We start from the raw sequence: 21,526 nt of genomic DNA, 5'->3' as shown, positions 1-21,526 counted from the left end.
GGCTCCAGACTAGGGCAAAATAAAATAATCAAAACAAGCTTTGCTAAAGTAGATGGAAATTATTTTTAACCAACTGTAATTTCTGATAGAAAAAGGTTACAATCATGTTTTACTTCCCATAATTTTAAAGATAACAACATAACGATAGCATTCCATTTTCTAAATTCTACCCGTTGTGACAAAAGTATGAATTGATGCCTTTTTCTTCTACAGTACAAATAATATTGTTAACACTTTTAGAATATAATGAATACAATTCACATTTATAGCTGAGGACTGGAATAATTCCTATAATCATGCTAAAAAAAAACCCAACAAACCCAACAAATGATCAGCTTTAAACCTCTTTATTCAGACTATTGTTTTATCTTTCCTCTTAGGTCTATTTTTTTTTCTCTGTTCCGGCTGCTCTGCAAAGTTCTGAACTTTGCCACTGTAACTTTAATTCTGTTTCTTCCCTCTTTTTGCTTTATGTACTTTTTTTCTTGGGACTCTGATGGGGTTTTTTTTCTTGAAATATGTAGCTTTTCTTTCCAGAGGGACATCTTTGGCAATTAGGAGTCTGTAATTCCTGTACAATGCCATGGAAAAGCTTCCAACTCTCGGTGGTGATCCTGTGTAATTCCAGGATCATCATTTATGCAGTCTTATCCCAAAGTTTTCTATAGTATAAAAACTTCAGAAACCATAAAATACATGGAATAGGTGTTTTAAAACCCCATTATGTACTTTTTAAATATTACACTAAGGGTTGGGATCTACTAAAGGCTGCTGCAGTATGGAGGAAGTGCTCTAAGTCTACTGATTTAATTTGTTACTCTAAAGGCATGTGGGAGATGTCATCACAGCTGGCAGATATAATTAGAGCAGAAACGCTGTGTGAAAAGTTTCTTGATTCTTGGTTTGAGCAATTGAGTTATATGTAGAAATTAGGCAGGGAAGATGTAGAGTTCAATGCACCAAGGTTCAATATCTTCTAAAGTCAATGCAGTCCTATGCTGCATCAACAGGGGGAAAGTATCAAGATCAAGGGAACTGATAGCACTACTCTGTACTGCACTATTATAGTTGATTTGGAATACTGCATCCAATTCTGGTCATATGAATACCAAAAAGGCCTCAGAAAGTGTGTAGAGAAGAGCAAACTGCCAGGCAAAAACAAACAAAACCACTCATAAAGAGTATCAACAGTAGCTTATTGCTAGTCAACTAGGTTACAAGAATATCACCAGATTGATTGTGTTCCCTTGGGAATGGCAAGTTAAGGCTTCAAGGATTCTGAGGAGGTCTGTTTCTTACTACTTACCGCAGTATAATTACTCTAAACTTGGCCCCCACTTGATCCATCCTCCCAGTCTAGTTGGAGATTCCAGCAACAAAGGTAAGAGGTCTGAAAGCTAAATCTTTTTTTTTTTTTAATTTGATTTATATGCCATCCTTCTCCGGAGACTCAGGGCAGCTTACAATGTGTTAAGCAATAGCCTTCATCCTTTTGTATATTTATACAAAGTCAGCTTATTGCCCCCACAAACTGGGCCCTCATTTTACCTACCTTAGAAAGGATGGAAGGCTGAGTCAACCTTGAGCCTGGTGAGATTTGAACTTACAGTAATTGCAGACAGCTGGTGTTAATCACAATGCTTTTAGTCTGCTGAGCCACCAGGCCCATGACTTATGACTCATAAATCTTATGAGGAATAGCTAAATAAACTAGGTATGTTTAACTTAATGGAGAGAAGACTGAGGGAGATATGATAGCAATCGGCCAATACTTGAAGGGTTGCATGCATGAGGATATTGAGTCATTCTCCATAGGACCTGAAGGTAAGACAAGAAGCAATGTTGGAAGCTTGTCAGAGGAAGCTCCAATTTGGAAATAAGGAGGAATTTCCTGACAGTAAAAACAATTGAGCAGTGGAAATTTTCTGAAATTTTGGATGCTCCATTGCTGGAGATTTTCAAGAAAATATTGGACAACCATTGGTCCAAGAAGGCATGATGATTCCTGCTTTGAGCAGAGAGTTGGATTAGAAGACCACCAAGTGCTTTTCCAGTCCTATGATTCTATACAAGTACACTGAGGAAGCAGATCTAGTGATCTGCAAAACAGGTCATGTCCTCTGGGCTGCAAAACAAAGAGCTTGAGATACATTTTTGAACTTTTGTATTATCAGGAAGGAGGGATATATCACTTTTAGATGAGAGCCAGTAAACCTTAGTAGTTTGCAAGAAAGAGGAATAAAATAAAGAAGAAGAATGAAGTAGAAATATTTTACACACAAACAAGGGGAAACATTCGTGTCTCTGAAATTAAAGAACAAACATCAGTCCTCTTTTCAGGGGAGAAACAGGACAGGAAGATACTTAGATTCAAATGAATAGGAACGATTTAGCAACAACTCAAGAGGAAGGCATATACTGGTGCAAAACATACAAAACATTTAGACTACCTATTTCATTTCAAGAGCTGTTGGAATTTCAAAAGCATATATTCATGACGTGACAGACAAAATACTGACACACATCAATTCAGTTACATTCTCATCTGCTTTGGATTGAAATTATATCTAATAAAAAAGCATTGGATAAATTTAGGACTGCAAACCAGATGTTACTGTTGTAGTACACTAAAGGCTATCCAGCCAGAAGTTCAGTAATACAGACTTTCTCTTAACATGCTATTGAATGGAAAACAAACTCTACTGATAAAGGAATAGCCAATTAATTCTTGCCTTGCTTGTATTGTATTGTCCAAGTCAAGATTTTATAAGTGACCTAGATAAAATAATAGACAGATTGCTCATCAAAACTAGATAACATGGCCAATAGAATAGAAAGAATCAAAATTCAGTTAACAATTTTGGATCAAGATAATAGCATGAAATTCAATAGCATGAGAAAATGTGAACCTTATATCAAAAATATTGGATGCAAACATAAAATGAGGCAACTTGGCTAGACAACAGTATTATGTAACTTATTCAGTGTCTTAATGGATTGCAAGGAATTATAAGAAGTCCTTAAAATAACTAAAGAAATCTGCATTAGCAGAAATAATGGGGCATTATGAAATGTAAAGCAAATATAATACAAAACAAGTGAACTGCACAGTGAGAACCGGAATATTCACACATATTCTGTTAAGTATTAGTCAGTAATAACAGTGACCTGTATTATACACTTAGCTAAATCCTGTTAAATTCAATAGGGTTTCTCTATAGATTCGTGTAATATTTCTGCTGGCAAATAAAGTAATAAACATATCTATTTATCTGTATAAGTTTACACTGTACAATATTTTACAAGAAAATGCTATAATATAATTATAAATGTGTACATGAACAGCTATTACTTGTGATAACAAAATAGAACATTAAATGAACAAAAGCTGATAAAGCTGATATAGTGAATACTACTGCCAAAAGATACATACATGCATGGTTCTTTAAATCCAATTTTTGAAATATCCGGCTAGTTAATATTAGTAATAGGAACTGATAAAAGATCTTCTACTCTCATCTTTCATATACCAAACTACCTCATATTAGCTAGCATTAACAATATATGCATACATAAAGCTCTGCCCTCTCTCTTATCAGTGCAAAGAAAACAGAACAGTAAAGGTGTGATGCTAAGCAGTTTGTTAATTTAATGTTGTATACATTTTATAATTATCCTTTAAGTCTGTTAATAGATGGTTTAAATAATGGTAAATGATGAAGTAAATAAAGAATTAATCCTGGCTGCTGTGAATGAAGTATAGTTTAATTTACCCCTAGGTTCATCACAGTGGGATTTAATATAGAATTCTTATATCAGGATGAAATAGGAAGACAAGTGCCTCTGGAACACAGCATGAAGTCATCAACAAAATAATATTCCAGTTCCAACTTCAGAGATAAGCAAAGGAACATGTATGTTTTTATGTATCTGGCAGAATATTACCTTCTTTCTGCTGACTTTGGAGATTTGCTACTGCTATCCCACTGTTTTTATTTAAGCCTGTAGACTCCTCTTCATTTTTCTATCCAGTTTCAGTATGGGAATTCCTGCCATTTGCAATCTAGTTGCCCCATGCTCCAAATGACAAGGAGAAGGGATGACAATTTTGTGAATGTGGACGACTCATATCCTAATCATCAAGTACTGTAACTCCTGCACTCAGCTTTCAGGATATTTAATAGAAGATGATAGTAATAATGCAGCTCTCTGAACATAGTGAAATCCTGCAGAGATCGAATTTGTGAACTTCTTTCCATATACCAGAAGGAATTGTTTTTTCAATTTTTCATGTATTTAAGTGGCTCTTAGAAAATTCTGAACAAGATTTTAGGTTTGAATGCAGAGTTCAAATTCAGATCACACCACCTGGCCCATGTATTTTGCCAGGTGCTAGACAGACACGACTTCCCAAGTAAGGAAATGAGGGAGAGGGACAAAAATCTGTCCAGAAACAGATTTTTTTATCCTGCCCACATATACTTGAATATAAACAGAAGTGACATTTCAGAATCATTCAGTCATTCGGATGGCAAATTATAATTTAAAAGCAAAGCAAAGTAAATATACAATGCATGCAAGTTTTCTGAATACTTTATGAATGCTAGCACATTAGGGAAGCTTTGACACCACAGCAATCATCAGCTGTTCATATTTTCTAAAACATAACAATTTTACAAAGTACATTTTGATTTCTGACTGTCTTTCCTAGGGGTTCATTTTGTATTCTGTGAAATGTATCAGACTAATCTTCATGATGAAGAAAGCATTATAAGCTTCCTTTTCCACTTAATGTTGCTTTGATTATTTCTAAACCAGTGTTTCTCAGCCACTGCAGGCTGGGGAATTCTGAAAGCAGATCCCCGCTGATTTTAAAGTTGCTGAAGTTGAGAAATATTGTTCTAGACTTTTAAAGTAATCCAGCTATTGAAAATAACAAATAATAAAATTTAAAAATTCCCTTTTGAAAGTAAAATATATTTTGAAATCTATCTTTATGTAAACAGGTAAATATAGGGAAGCCATCTTATCTATAGAAACATTTAAAGAATAAATACTCATTTAGCTTACACTATGAACCTTACCCAGAGTTCCACAAGGCTTGTTTTTATACGTGCAGATGTCATATCTGTAAAGAATGAAAATAGATATATTTATAATAGATTCCTCTTAGCAGTTCTGTTTTTAAATATTGATCACATTTCTGTAGTGAAACTCCAGTTGTCAGACTACAATCACTGTAATTATGTGCAGCCAGCTGGAGTGTCAGCCCTACAATCTTGTATAAACTACAAGCTGCAGTATGTTCATAGCCTCTGGTCTCAAGCCATAGAGAGACTTTCCAGGAAGAAAAAGAGGTTAAAGTGGACCTTTGTAATTTCTGGCCTTAAAAAACAACATATCATTTTGTTAGGAAGTTATAGCCATATGTCTTAAAAATATTAGTATTTCAACAAGAAAAACAATCATTATTCTAAATCTATTCAACCTGTTCCTTCCTAAATATTTTAGAATACTGAGTGGTAATGTTTTATCTTACTATTTCACATTTTGCTTACTTTTTAATGTATGTATTATCTAAAGCAGAGCCATATTAAATAATACCTTAAAGAGATAACGACTGGTTCCTGATTAGTATGATGCATGGCTAACAGAATATCAGTGAACCCCCTATAGTATCAGCTCACTTTAAAATAAATCATATACATATAATATGGAGATTGTCCGTTATGCTCCAAGTGCAGTGGACAAATATTTTAATACAAAATCATTTTTAACTTTAATAAATAACATATAGAACAAATACTATAAACATTAACTATATATTTAATATCAATTATATTTTATTAATGTAGTTCAAATGTTAGCAAACTAATGGTTAAAATTAACAGGGTAGAAGCTTTACAAATGCAAAAATGCTTGATATCATATTTAGTGAAACAGATAATGAACTCAAGTAAATATAAAAGAGGACTGTTGAATTTGTATGGAAATTATAGGAGAAATTAAAAGATTATGATTGGGAAACAGGTATTCCATCTCAGAAATAAAATATTGGGGTTTTTTTTCAGATTCACCCTTTATTGTTATAAAAATTGATATAAATTATATGAAACTGAGCATTAGCTATGATGAAGAACAACACATTAAATAAAATAACATATTGAGCAATATTTTGCAATTGAGATTTTTATACTGAGAATCCAATCCAGCTTCAGCTCATTCTGACCTACTACATTCAGGCCATTTGCTACAATCTTGTGAACTGTTTCTACTACCTACCAAATAGTAAACATGAATGCACGAACATCCTCAGTTTGAAAGATTCTGACCTTAATTTCATTATTATCAGTATTTCCAGCTTGAAGACAGATGAAGATATTTTGTTCCACACTTTTAGAGCAATGTTCCACAATTTCAGCAACTTTAATGTGGCATTTGTTCCCAGAATTCCCCAGCCAACATGCTGGCTGGGGAATTCTGATAGTTAAAAGTTCAAACATCTTAAAGTTGCTGTGGTTGAGAAACACAATTCAAAGTATTGCACCATCCTCTTTCTTGGTTTTATTTTTAATTTAAAAAATAAACAATAAACCAAAATTTAACACTAAATTTTCCCAGTTTAAGCCAGGATGGTCTAAAACAGATTACAATTCTAAACAAACTGAGCATTCAGTAATTAAAATGCATAACACTAAAATCAGAAAACAAAAGCATATCCCATATAATTAAAACAGTTATAACAATATATTATAAATCAATATATTAAATGATTATTAAAAGCATTATTACATTAAAAGATTATTAAATAAAAGCATGTTTACCTAGTATCAAAAACCAAAAACCAACATGATTGATATCAGGCTTCTCCCTTCCTGGAAGGACATTCTCCCCCCACCCCTTCCAAGAAAACCGCCCACTGAAAAGACCCAAGTACAGTCCCATGCTATAAAAGGCTTTATAGATAAATGCCAACTTGAACTGAGACAAGATACAATCAAGAACCAAGGAAGACTGGCAGTTCATAATGTCATGTTCCAGTCAATACTGTCATTTTATACTTTCCAAACCTTTCTCAAGCGCAGTCACACATATGACTCAAGAAGTAACCATGGCATGCAATATAACAAGATTATATTTATCTAGGTAGGACTATAACTGGTAGATTTGTCAACCTAAACTGGTTAAAGGTGCTTAATATTATAGAGGGCACTGATGCTTCTATTGACAAAGATGAATTTAGACTGTTCCAAAGCTGCAAATTTAATTCTTTAGAGGAAACTGTATCCATTTCCAAAAACAAAAGAAAGTTGAATACTACACACATCGGTAGATGGATCATCCACTAAGAGTACCTCTATCCTGATTAAATAACAGTTTGTTAGCCATCATCAGTCCATTAGTATGACCATGTTCTGATTCAGTATTTCCATTTATGACAAAAAGGAGAAACTGAGATGTTATCATCAGTTTACTGATGATCTTCGGTTCAAATCTCCAAAAGACGTCACTTAGCAGTTTCATATAAACGTTAAACATGGGGACATAAAAGAACGCCATATTGTAAAAATCTTAGACTTGAGCAGAAACTTTCTGTCAACATTTGTCCAGGAATGAATGAACAGAACCAAACAAAGGTGTTCCATCCATACTTAGCTCAGATAATTTCTCCAAGATGGCATAGTCAATGATATTGAAAGTCAATGAAACCACCAAGAAAATCAACATGATGCATTCCCCCTGATTTTCTTCAGGCAAACATTATCCTGCAGTATGACAAAGGCATTTTTAGTGCCGAAACTAGACATGTAAAGAGAAATATAGAGTCCCCCAACCCAGATGAACACTCCCATCTTACTAGACTGAATAAGACATGGGGGAGACGGATGGAATCACTGATAAGCTGGCTACAGTCTATCAAGCACAATGATCCTATCTTCGTTTTAAATTCTTTCAAAGCAGTTAACTAATAAATCAGCAAGAACAGATTCCATTTCTACTATCACCAGATGAAAGTGGATAAGATAGGAGGTAAAGATAAATGATAGCCATCTTGTTGTCCATATATATTCTGTTCTTCCTTCTTTTGAAAGAGGTTACAAATGTACAACTACATGCACTGTGCAATCGATACACATTATAGGTATTATTTATTATGTTGCGTTTTCAAATAACAAATGCAAAAAGCATGTTAGTTTTCTGGATGATTTATATTTCTGTAGAGAAGTATATTTTTCATTTTCCTGCATTGCTCTTGGACCATGCTGAACTAATGTATTGCTTTGCTTGCTACTTTCCAAGCTTCAGTGCTATGATTCTGTGCATATCTATATGTTCATGAAAATCAGGATGCAAAAAGTTAATTGTTTTTTACTTTTTCAATAAGAAAAAGTTGGTTTATATAATGTTCTTTGTAATTGTAAGAACTGTGTGTAATAGTAATTTAGACCAGATTAAAACCCTACTTACTTTTATAGTCTCACAATGAGAAATGAAGGAATCAGGATTTAGTTTTGAATACATACTACTTCTATAAATGCATAGGTAGCAATGTATTTGTTTGGAGTATATTATTCAGGAATAATTCATTGGAAGCTGTTTGACATATATATAACTATGGATATGGTGGAGTGGATATAGTAAAAATAAAAAAATGGTTAAAATGCCTATTGACACTCTTTCTCACACATTTATGTGATGATATCCTTGCATGCATGTCATTATTTTGGTGTTATCATGGTTTGCTACAATGTCATGTGTATAGAATCAGTGCATGGTAGTCTTCAAAGTACCATTGGAACAACTTATATTTAGTTCAGGACAAAAAATGTACTTTAATTGATTAGTTAATTCACTCTAAAACTGATAATAGGTCTATTTTAAAGAAATGATTTCAAATGTTAAAAATTAAAAGAATATTTCTAAGTTTGAAAAGGAGCCAAGATATGTCTGTGTTAACTTAATTTATTTTGGTAGATGCTTCTTGGTGCCAAAATCATACCCATTCATCCAATCAAAATACAGAATCTTAATTGTAAGTGCTAAAGCTGCTGGATTTTCAAATAAGTTTCATTTATTATGATTCCTTAGTGCTAAGTCTTGTCATTGCTGCAGAATATATGGAAATTTATAGCAGTACTAGAAAGCTTTAAAATCTTAACAGCCCATGAATTATAGGATATAGTTCATGAGATGTAAGGGTAGTTGTTAAATTGAGATAGAAATATTCTAGGGAGTGGAGATGGATGGACATACAAATGTTTGTTTTTCCTTTCTGTGTGAGACCATAATAAAATACCAAAGCAGCACTGGGGAAAAATCCTTTTAAAAGCATTGCATTTTATATTTGTTATATACAGTGGTATCTTGGTACTCAACTGTTTTGAAATTCATCTAATTTGGTACTCAATGCATTTTGACACAAACATTTTGTTCTGGTACTCATTGTTTCTTTGGTTCTCAATGCACAAGCCAGAAGTTGTTGGTGTCGACTGCCTTGCGACTCATTACATTATTCCTTATGGGAAAAATTTGTTTGGTACTCATTGTTTTTGGTACACATCACCCCTCCTAAAACCAATTAACAGTGAATACCAACCTACCACTGTACCTGTTTCATAAAATATTTGATCAGTTTTGCTGAAGAATTATTTAATGACATTTAGACACATAAAAATTATAGGTTACATTAAATTGTATAGTATAGTGAAACACCATTTAACTTCGATCCATATTTTAAAAATGACATGGCTTATGATATTAGTTTTGTGAGCAGCTCATTTGATGAGTGTCATTAAATGCAAGATACTTATTCTTTTTCTCCAACAAGAAATTCTTATTAATAAAATCATACAGGACCATCTTTCTCCAGTTGTAACTACCCATTGTGCTAGATAAGGGGTGTCAAACTCAAGGCCTGCAGGTGAATCTGGCCAGTGGGTGCTTAGATCTGGTCTCCGGGGCTGTCCTGGGAGCCATGAAGGACCGACCCGCGGTGCCTCTGCCAGTGAAAATGGAGCTGCTACAGCCTCCTGCAATCCTCTGCCAGTGAAAATGGAGCTTGGGAGGGCCATGTTCTGTTTTCGCTGGCAGAGCGCAGGCACCCCGACACGAGTGATGTCAAGCTGGCAACGCCTACCCCACCCCAGCCATGCCTACCCCAGCCCCCTGAGGTCAAACACAACCCTAATTTGGCCCTCAATGAAATCGAGTTTGACATCCTTGTGCTTGATCTAGTAGAAGAGGCATGCTCTTAATCCCATCCATTACAAAATGCCATTGGTGAGGCTGAGAAAGAGAACATTTTCTGTTGTGGCATTCAGGAACATTGTTCCCTGGAGATCGGACAACCCACTATCCTTGTTTGTTTGTTTTTATTCACTGTATGCTTGTTAATCACTATTATCCCAATGACAATTCAGATAATCTGCTTCCTTCTAATCCATAACTTTCCAAGAATCTCTGCTAAGGAGAATATTAAATGAATTCCCACTTGAATTCCCAATGTCACACTCTGGACTTGATTTTTGTCTCTGATCAGTGACTGAATGATCTAAGAATAGGGGATATAGACATCAAGCCCTTGTCATGGTCTGATCATTCTCTCCTTCACATGGACTTTCAAGTCACTTCCACCCACCGCAGGGAGACGGAACCAACCAAATGGTTCCATCCCAGGCGCCTGATGGACCCCGAAAGGTTCCTGATGGAGCTTGGGACATTTCCTGAGACTCTGGCTCACGACTCGACTGAGGACCTAGTGGTCACCTGGGACAAGGTGGCTACTGGGGCCTTGGACCGTGTCGTGCCTTTGCGGCCTCTGACCCGATGCCGATCTCATCTAGCTCCTTGGTTTTCCGAGGAGATGAGAGAGATGAAGCGTCGGAAAAGACGCCTGGAAAGCGATTGGAGGACAAGCCCATCTGAATCTGACCGAACACAGGTGAGATCTTATATTAAGACCTACCTAGTGGCGATAAGAGCAGCGAAGTCTAGCTACTTCTCCGCTCTTATTGCATCTGCAGAGAACGCCCAGCTGCGCTGTTTAGGGTGACCCGCTCCCTACTTCAGGTGGGGGTACGGGAAGATCCCTTAAAGGGTCGAGCTGAGGATTTTGTACAATTCCTGCATGATAAAGTCGCTCAGATTCGGGAAGGCCTGGACTCCGATTGGGTAGATCCAGGGGAGGAGACGGGGGCAGGTCTTGAGAGAGTTATCTGGGAAGAGTTTGACTCTGTGGCTCCTGAGGACGTGGACAGGATTAACGCTGCCACATGTTTATTGGACCCGTGTCCCTCCTGGTTGGTACTGGCCTCCCGGGAGGTTACACGAGGCTGGCTCCAGGGGATTATAAATGCTTCTCTGAGTGAGGGTGTCTTCCCGCCGCCTTGAAAGAGGCGGTTGTGAAGCCCCTCCTCAAAAAGCATTCCCTGAACCCAGCTATATTATCAAATTATCGTCCCGTCTCCAATCTTCGCTTTGTTGCGAAGGTTGTTGAGAGTGTGGTGGCGCGACAACTACCCCGATACCTGGATGAAGTTGTCTATCTGGATCCGTTCCAGTCGGGCTTCAGGTCACGATACAGCACAGAAACGGCATTGGTCGCATTGGTGGATGATCTCTGGAGGGCTCAGGACAGAGGTTGCTCCTCTATCCTGGTCCTATTAGATCTCTCAGCGGCTTTTGATACCATCGACCATGGTATCTTACTGCACCGGCTGGAGGGGTTAGGAATAGGGGGCACCGTGCTTCGGTGGTTCTCCTCCTTCCTCTCTGACCGTTCACAGTTTGTGTTGGCAGGGGGGCAGAGGTCGACCTCAAGGCACCTTATTTGTGGGGTGCCGCAAGGGTCAGTCCTCTCACCCCTTCTGTTCAACATTTATGTAAAACCGCTAGGTGAGATCATCCGTGGTTTTGGGGTGAGTGTTCATCAGTATGCTGATGACACACAGCTATACATCTCCACCCCAGACCACCCCAATGATGCCCTTGCTGTGATGTCCCATTGCCTGGAGGCCGTGCGGATCTGGATGGGGAGAAACAAGCTCAGACTCAACCCCTCCAAGACCGAGTGGCTGTGGCTTCCGGCGTCCCGGTATAGTCAGCTGGTACCATCACTGACAATAGGGGATGAGATCTTGCTCCCCACAGAGAGGGCCCGCAACTTGGGTGTCCTCCTGGATTCACGGTTATCTTTAGAAGATCATTTGACGGCCGTGGCCAGGGGTGCCTTTTATCAGGTTCGCCTGATCCGCCAGTTGCGTCCCTTTCTGGGTCGGGACGCTTTGCACACGGTCACTCATGCCCTAGTTACCTCCCGTATGGACTACTGTAATGCTCTCTACATGGGGCTCCCCTTGAAAAGCACCTGGAGGCTCCAACTGGTCCAGAACATAGCCGCACGGGTGATTATGGGCGCAGCTCGTTACGCCCATGTAATACCTCTCCTATGCGAGCTGCACTGGCTCCCGGTGGTCTTCTGGGTGCGATTCAAGGTGTTAGTTATCACCTTTAAAGCACTCCATGGCTTAGGACCTGGGTACCTACGAGACCATCTTTTGCCACCAATAGCCTCCCACTGACCAGTTCGTTCTCGCAGGGAGGGACTACTCAGGGTACTGTCAGTCAAATTATGTCGACTGGCGACTCCCAGAGGGAGGGCCTTCTCTGTGGGGGCTCCAACCCTTTGGAATGAACTGCCCCTGGAGATACGGAATATCCCTGATCTCCGTGCTTTCCGCCGTGCCCTCAAGACCCTGATGTTCCAACAGGCAGGGCTAAACATACGAACATGTGAATGATTTTTTAAATGTTATCTAATTCTGGGTTTTATTTAATTGACCAAACTAAGTAATAATTTTAATTAGCAATTTTATGATGTTTGTGTGTCTATATTTTTCTTGACTGTACACCGCCTTGAGTCCTACGGGAGAAAGGCGGTATAGAAATATAATAAATAAATAAATAAATAAATAAATAAATAAATAAATAAATAAATAAATAAATAATATGGTCCTGGGCATAAATTCTTAAAAATTTATGGATTGGAAGGAAGCAGATTATCTGAATTGTCACTATCATTGGAAATAATAATAGAAATTATTTTGTCTCTCTTTAAATTATGGCAAAAAAACCTGTGGGCAATAAAGTGTACAATGATTTTATGATTTCACTTGCTATATACTTCCAAGTCCAAGAAGAATACCAAGAGAAAAAGCCCTGTGTTTTTGTCTTGCTTTCTGCTGAAGACAGGGAAAGAAAATACCTATGTTTTACAAGATTAAGCATGGAAATTTTTCTACTCTAATTGTAATACCATCAAAATATGTTCTGTTGGCTGGCTTCCGGTTTGGCTTCCGTCGTCGCTAGATGTCTTTTGGGACCGCCACACCCGCCGCCCATAAAGAGCCGCCTTTACAGCTGAGAGGCGGCTCAAAAAACTCCGTTTCTTTAAGGAAATGTGACGAGAGCCAGCGAGAACAGGTAAAGCCCTCTGCGAAGTCCCCAGAGTTTTTTTTTATTCTTGGGGAGGAAGCAGGATGAGGCTCCCTATCCAGCTCGCCGCTGCTCCGGGCTTCGGGGGAACTCTGCGCTTTGCAGAGCTAGATGATGTGACCAACCTAATCAGCGAAAACTAACAGATTGCTTGAATAAGCAGGATGAAATCCGGATTTGGGACTCTAAATTGCAAGTATTTGTAACAACCCTATGATTGATTTTAAGAATGAAGAAAGAGTGAAAAGGGGAAAAAAAAGTTTAAAATGGCGGCTGGCTGAGGCTTGAGAAGAAAGCTGAAAGCGAAAGTCTTTCCGTTTGAATGGTTTAATATGCTACAAAGTATTTGAAGCAACAGCGCTGGCTAGAAGAGAAGAGAAAAATTTCTGTTTCATGCTTCTTCCTTCTTAGAGACTTGATATTGATATTGTGTGGAGAGAAGACTTTTTCTTTAAAAAGAGTCTGTTTGCGTGGCAGGATGGCGTTAAAACTGACAAAGCCAGACAACCAAGCTGTGGGGGGGGGCTCCCCCATTTATAAATCACAAGAGCAATTTTTGAGCTTGCAGATGCAGAAGAATGGTCTTAAAGACTTAAAGGAGTTTGTTGTGGAGGAGCTGGCAAGACATGATGAGATTATGAACCAGAATCTCGAAAAATTTAGACAGGAAATTAAAGAGTTAGTTCAACAAAAGTATGATAACCTGAAGCGCTATATTGTAACAGCTTTGAAAAGCTTTTCAGAAGTAATTATAAAGATGGATAAAGATATCAATTTAGAAATAGAGTCTAAAATGAAGGAAGCTGATTATAAAATTCATAATCTGGATAATAAAATACAAAGAATTGAAAATGACTTGACAATGATTCAAGAAAATAGCTCAGAAGTAGAGTCTAAAATGAAGGAAGCTGATCACAAGATTTACAATGTAGATAATATAAAGCAAAGGATTGAAAATGAAGTTACAATGATGAAATTCAGATCCATGGAATTTGCGATCAGAATAAGGGGAATACAGGAAAATAATAGGGAGGACTTGAGAAAGATGTCTGCTGAAGTTCTGGCTGTGATTTTAAAGGTTAGTTTTGAAGAGGTATTCTGTAAGATTGATAAGGTTTACAGAGTAAATTCTTGGGTGGCAAAGCAAAGACAATTGCCTAGAGATGTGGTGATTTGTTTTACTGATAAAGGAATAAGAAATGATATTGTGCAAAAGTCTTTTAACTCCACTCTAGAAATGAATGGAATGAAGATCTGGATATATAAAGAGCTGCCGTCCAAGATGTTAAAAGATAGAAAGGACTTTGGATTTTTGGTGACTGAGCTAAAGAAACAAAACATCCCATTTAGGTGGGATGCTCCAGTTGGTATAATATTGAGATATCAAGGAGGAAGATATCAATTAAACACTGTTGAAAAAGCGGAAGAATTTTACTACAAGGTTTTAAAAATGGGCCCAACATCTCCACGTATGTCATCAGTGTCAGGAATACAGGAGGGGGATAAAGAAAAGCAAAATGAACAAGAGATTGAAACTCAGGCTAAGCAGATAGAGATGGAGGTAATGGAAAAACAACAAGTTATAGAGGGCTTTTTGGATGAGCCGCTTTTGGATTCTCCTTCAGAGGCTATAGCTGGATCACCTATAAATATAAGAGAGGCAGCTTTGGATCTTGATTTGATGTCTTATCGAGTTAAAGACCAGCATGTAATTCAATCAGCTGATATACAAGTCCTAGAAAGGCAACCAGGGTGGAGATCTAAACCACAACAAGTTAAGAAAAGAAGAAGCAGGTTCTACAAAACTAAAAAATTTTAAACTAGACAATTTTTTTTTAGCCAACAGATTAATGCCAGTTATTTAAGAGACGATTAAATATAATAAGCGGGATTTATAGAAGGCTGATACATGAAAATATAACTGAGGCAAATTACAGACTTATACTATTTTGAGAAGAATAACAGATCTCTGCAGTGCTGGTGTTTTTCGGGATGTGGAAGATGGCCTGTGATTGAGCAGACTGGAACTTTCTATTTTGGACTCTCTGAAAAATGGATTACGTATATGTTGAGCTACAAGGCAAGAGAACTATGGAATTGGGGCATGCAGATGATCTGGTTGTTACCCTAATGTGGTTGTTGGAATTAATAATCTAGACAAAAGACATTACAGAAGATACCATATGGAATACAAATATAAAGTCACTCGGGGATTTTTTTTATATACAGAAATACTTATTGATGATGGGGGCAGATGGTAATTGAAGATACTGAATACACTGTTGGACGCAGGACTTGATGTTACCCTAGCATGGTCGATGGAATTAACAATCTAGTTGAAAGACATTACAGAAGATACTATATGGAATACAAATTTAAAGTCATTTGAAGGTTTTATGGAAATATCTTTTAGTGATATGGGCAGAAGAATAAAGATATTAAATATATTATGTATGGTAGACCTGTAGGAAAGTGGGTGATATAAAAATGATATGGTACAAGGGGATAGGTTAGGTTACTGATTGCTTAGTTTAGGATGTCATGTTTAAATATTAATATATTTAAAAGAAATATAAGTATCTAGGTGGAAGAAATGGGTAGATTATGAGTAGAATAAATGCCAAATTAGGATCTATTATATAGTTTTTAGCCGAATGCTGTTAAATGTATAGTATACAGGGGATATAATAATAATGTTAGGAAGAAATGTATAGCACATAGGGGGTGGTGTATAATGGTGGTAAAGTATTATATAATGTGATATTAATTTGGATTTCATCTTGGAGAAGCCATGGGGGGAGGGGAGGGGGGGGTTAGGGAGGAGAGGAAAAAGGGGGGAAAATTTGTATTTGAAAACTTTTTCAATTAAAAAAAATGTTCTGTTGAATGTGAATATATTCCATCACTTTGAATTCCTGAACAACATAAATACAATGAATAATGCTTTTTCACAAGGAAAAAGTTAAATGTATAACTACAGAATCCATATGCTTGAATATAAACATTGAATATGCCTATTTATTTCCTAAATCACAAAACAACACCTTCAGTTTCCCTTCCCTTAAAACCTAGCAGAAAGGAGATAGGAAGCATTTGTTTCCTAAACAACATTAACTTCAATTTATTGTATGCCTCTAATTAATTTAGACTATGGTTTGTTTAAAAACCAGAATCAAATTATGATATATGCTCTTATTAAAACAAAGTTTACAACCACCATTATTTTTTAAAATGTAATGATAAACTATAGTTTTTGTATAACAGGAACCATATGTTTCTAATCTCCACCTTGCAACTCTGCCAGCTGAGTGGAAAAGCATGTCAGTTTAAAGTTTGTGCAATGTTATTCATATAATGTTAAATTTTGAGCCAATGGCCCAGTTTGAATATTCAGTTCTTAAATTAGCAAAGTGACTTTTTAAAAAAATATTATATGGTGTATGTTTGTCTGTGTGTTGTCTTTATATTAAAAAGAAAAGAAGTTCACTTTTTTTTTTCTTCCTAGCATTTTTCTGCAACTGCAGGACCTGCAGTTTTTGATAGGAATTGACACACTAGCTCCGTGATGGTGAACCTATGGCACGCGGAGCCATATTAGTGGGCACGCCAGCTCAGCTCTGGGGTGCATGCCCACGCTGGCCAGCTGATTTTCGGGCCTTTTGGGCCCACCAGAAGTAGGGAAACAGGCGGTTTCCTGCCTCTGGAGGGCCTGGGGTGGGGGTGGGGAAGACTCCTACAGACTCCTAGAGAGGCTCCTACAGACTCCTAGAGAGGTTCTGGAGGCTGGGGACAGCAAAAAATGTCACTTCCTGTCCCACCGGGAGTTGGGAAATGGGCCTTTTCAGCCTCCGTAGGGCCTCCAAGGGAGTGGGAAAAGCTGTTTTCGCCGTTCCCAGATACACAGAGAGGATTTGGAACCAGGTAAGAAAGAAAAACCAGGCCATCATGTGCCAGGAGTGGGGGGGGGAGGGGGTTGCGCACACATGCGCATGGGCACGTGCGCATGCGACCGTCCCCAGCCCCCCCTCTCCTGGCACGCGATGGCAAAAAGGTTAGCCATCACTGCACTAGCTTGTTGCCCAAGCTTGAAGTTATGGGCTGAGAAAGAGAGAGTGACTGGTACAAAGTTACCCAGCTGGCTTTCATGCCTAAGGCAGGACTAGAATTTATAATGTCCTGGTTTGTAGCCTGATGTCTTAACCACTAGACCAAACTGGTTCTTGAAAGAAGTCCACAAAAATAACTCTCTCACTCTACACCCACACACACGTACATACATACACACATATACATCTTATATAATTCAACTTTGTTCACGTCTATGAATTTTTATTTACAAATATATTGAGAATTGAAACTATTAGAGTATATTGGAACAGTATATGAGATATTTTGCAGTAAGCAAAACTTGAAACTTTGGATTTATCTTGCCTCAACTTAATTTTTCCTTTTGTTTAATTAATAAAATTTATAAACTTTATAAACCCAGTCTTCTGACAGCCCTTCAAGATTGACCCCAGACAAGAAGCCCAAACCATAAATACTAACACTATCTTGCTGTAAGATTATCATAACAGACACTTACAACTCTCAAAGCATCTTTCTCCGCCCTTATTTTTATTCTCCAGATTTTCTTGATCCCCATCCTTCCCTTGGACTCAGGTTTTATTTATCAAACTATTGTGTGGCTGTGCCTCTTCCTTCTGTCTCCCAAAGTCATTCTCACAATGTTACCATATTAAAAGCCAGTATTTTATAGTGGTTACGATGCTAGACTGGCATTGGGAAGACCAAGATTCATTTCATCTTTACCTCCAGAAAAACTTCTCCTTTAAAAAAAACAAACCCTCCTTTTCTTTTATTAAATATGTTTCTAAAAAAATAGAAAAATAAAAAGGCTACACAAAGCTATGAAAGAAAGGGAAAAGCTAAAAAAGAAACAAAACCATACTAGGTGTATAGTCACATATATATATATACATACATATATAAAGTTGTATAGTAAACTTTTCAATTAATGGAAATACAAGACAAAATATATACAATAACTTTTCCCAAATAGAATCAAGTGTTGGACTGTAGAAATATTTAAGTAAAGTATTAATTTTACTACATCTCCATTTACTCAGGATTTTTTAAATAATGTAAGGAAATAATTTCTGAAATATTATTTTTCATTGTAAAAATGTAATCTAAAGTCTATTGAATATACAAACAAACAAAAAAAACAAAGAGAAAGGAAAAGGAGATACACAAACAAATAATGATTATATAAAAATGTTTCAAAGTTAAAAAAACCCATATATATTTAAAAAGCATTCCAGCAGTCCCCCTCTCCTCTTTTTCCCAGCCACTAATTGCTATTTGAATATTTTTATACTATGTTTTGGACCAAGTTAATAAGTTCTATTTATTCTGCTTTTCAATATTGGGCCCGATTGATTCTTAGCATATACCTTAATAAATTCTGGTGTTTTTCATTTATATTATCTGGAATCATATTTAATAAAAGTATTTGTGGTTTTAAATTGATGCTTATTTTTAGAACTTTCTGAATATTTTCATATATTTTTTTCAAACACCTTTGAGTCTTTTTGTATAACCACCACATCTGACGTCTATTGAGATTCTTAGTCATACAAGTCATGGTTGTCCCAAAGGTACTTTGACCTTACACGGTTGTTATTGGGGAAAATGTGCTCTCATATCATAATATGCACAGTACAAAATATTATGAAGAACTTTACTACACATGAAAGTAGAGACTCTAAAAGGTCTCTAAGGTAGAAAAGAATACTTGAAAACAATCATTAGACCTGTTACATTAGGTCTAAACATTAGACTAAAACTGTCAATTAGCATGGACAAAATGAAACTATTATATAGAAACGAAGGGAAACAATGCCCTCAGAGTGCAGGTTGAAGATTTGTGAGGAAAAGCAAGGTCATGTCAATAACTCACTTGGAAATTTTGCAGGTACTTTGGTTGAAAGAACTAGAAAGAATACAAACACTATTTCCAAAAATGTAATTATTCTTGAACAAAGGCTTTTGTAACAGAAAAAGCTAAACACCATGGAAGCTGAGACAGTTCTTATTAGCTGTGAATAGTAATTCTTAAAATAAGTAGCTCACCCAATTATTATTCTTAAATTACTATTTACTATATTAATTCCCTCAACACTGTCAAACTATTCACTAAGTCTACATTACTATTAATCTTCTCATTGTTCCTATCACCCATCTCCTCCCACTTATGACTGTATGACTAACATTTTTGCTTGTATTCTTACAATTTATATTGATTATTTCTTAGTATGATTTGAATGCTTATTTGTATCCTATGATTATCATTAATGTTGTACCTTATGATTCTTGGCAAATGTATCTTTTCTTTTATGTATACTGAGAGCGTATGCACCAAAGACAAATTCCTTGTATCTCCAACCACACTTGGCCAATAAAAAATTCTATTCTGATTAAAATATGTAAGACGCATTGATTTTATTATGAATTCCCTTAGTAAAAGAACATTATTTTAGTGAGGTTCATGAACACACAGAATATATGTGCTAGGACAGTGTTGGCGAACCTTTCAGCACTGAGTGCCGAAATGGGAGCACACGCAGAGGGGAATGCTGGAAACTGGAAGAGGAGCTCTCAGGTGCACATATGCAGATGTGCCGGAAACCAGAAGAGCAGTTCCCTGGCATGCACATACACGCTCCATGAACCTAATCTTCCAGTTTCCAGCATGCACATGCGCGCCGGTCACCTGGCCTTCCAGTTTCTGGCGTGCATGCTCACGCAAAGACCAGCTGACTGCCGCGCATGTGTGTACCAGAAACCAGAAGCTCAGCTCAGGGAGCTGCTCTTCCAGTTTCTGGTGCTCCTGCATACGCAAAGACCAGCTGGCCAGCGCGCATTTGCGCGCCAGAACCTGGAAGAGCAACGGGCGACGGCTGGCTAGCCAGAGAGATAGCACGCGTGCCATAGGTTCACCATCATGGTGCTAGGACAACCAGAACTGCAAATATCAGATATTTTCCCACTGGTGGAAGCAAAGAGCAACAAAAATTCTAACATTTTGCTGCCATCTGTCGGTCACCTGTATATTTTCAGCCACACTGGATTGTCTTAACAGATGTAAGATAATGCAAAAAGAGCCGGCTATAAATCCCAGAAGCTGATTGAACTATTTCAGGCAAGTAATTTTCTTTTGACCTACCCACAAAGCAACTGTGAGGTCAGCATAGTACAATTCCTATTTACATGTGCCTGAACTCTGTGATAAAAACATGATTAATAAATTAAGAAGTTATCTTGAAGTTCAACAACTAAAGACCAAGGTCTTATTTCCCTCAGCAGACAGCCATAAGCCATGTATACAAAGCAAAAGCTATCTTCCATTGATATACCCCATGAACTAAAACTTCTTTGATAGATATAACTATAAGATGATTCCAAAACTCAAAACTACAAAAAAGATAGAAGAATGCACATCTTTCAGAAGTCCATGAACAGGAACTTATTAGGGTCCTGCTCTTGATTTGTTCTAAAATAAAAAGTCTAAAATACTTTTAAACTATTAAACATACAATTATATTATTTCATTTCATATGCAGTAGGCTTTATGCTTTATCTATTACTGACAGAACTGTATGATTTATTATTGAATATTGTATTATTATGTCAATATAAACAATATTTTCATCTTGATGTGATTACTACAAATACTTATACTTTAGTATTTTTTAAAAGCACAAATAAATGAGAAACAGAAAGGAGAAAAAAAATCAGTGAATCATACCTAGTAATAAGGACTGCATTATCATGGTGGGCAATTCCATTTTCTGAAATGGTGTTTCCATCACTTTGGTGAGAGAGAATGGATTTCTGCCACTTACAGAAGCTATCAAGGGACTTGTCTGCATGGTGATTTATCTCCAAGTTTGGCTGCAATACAACATGCATACCAGAAATGTTCCAAACAAGTTACTAGGGTCAGCGGTTAAGACTTCTGAAGTCTAAA

General features: G+C 37.0%; 1 protein-coding gene across 1 annotated transcript in view; it reads right to left on the bottom strand.

Moving 5' to 3' along the window:
* The window catches only part of ADAMTS6 (ADAM metallopeptidase with thrombospondin type 1 motif 6), a 96,071-nt gene that overhangs the window by 61,438 nt on the left and 13,107 nt on the right, over window positions 1-21,526 (bottom strand). Inside the window, exons 6-7 of the mRNA XM_070935857.1 lie at window positions 21,305-21,450; window positions 5,085-5,128 (exon numbers count right to left, since the gene is read on the bottom strand). Of these exons, the coding sequence (XP_070791958.1) occupies window positions 5,085-5,128; window positions 21,305-21,450 (190 nt within the window). The remainder of the gene's footprint in view (window positions 1-5,084; window positions 5,129-21,304; window positions 21,451-21,526) is intronic.

The sequence above is a fragment of the Pituophis catenifer genome, unplaced genomic scaffold (genome assembly GCF_029215685.1).
Source record: "Pituophis catenifer annectens isolate HBS135680 unplaced genomic scaffold, rPitCat1.0.hap2 SCAF_2, whole genome shotgun sequence".
NCBI lineage: Eukaryota > Metazoa > Chordata > Lepidosauria > Squamata > Colubridae > Pituophis > Pituophis catenifer.
This window is presented reverse-complemented; position numbering and strand designations above follow the sequence as displayed.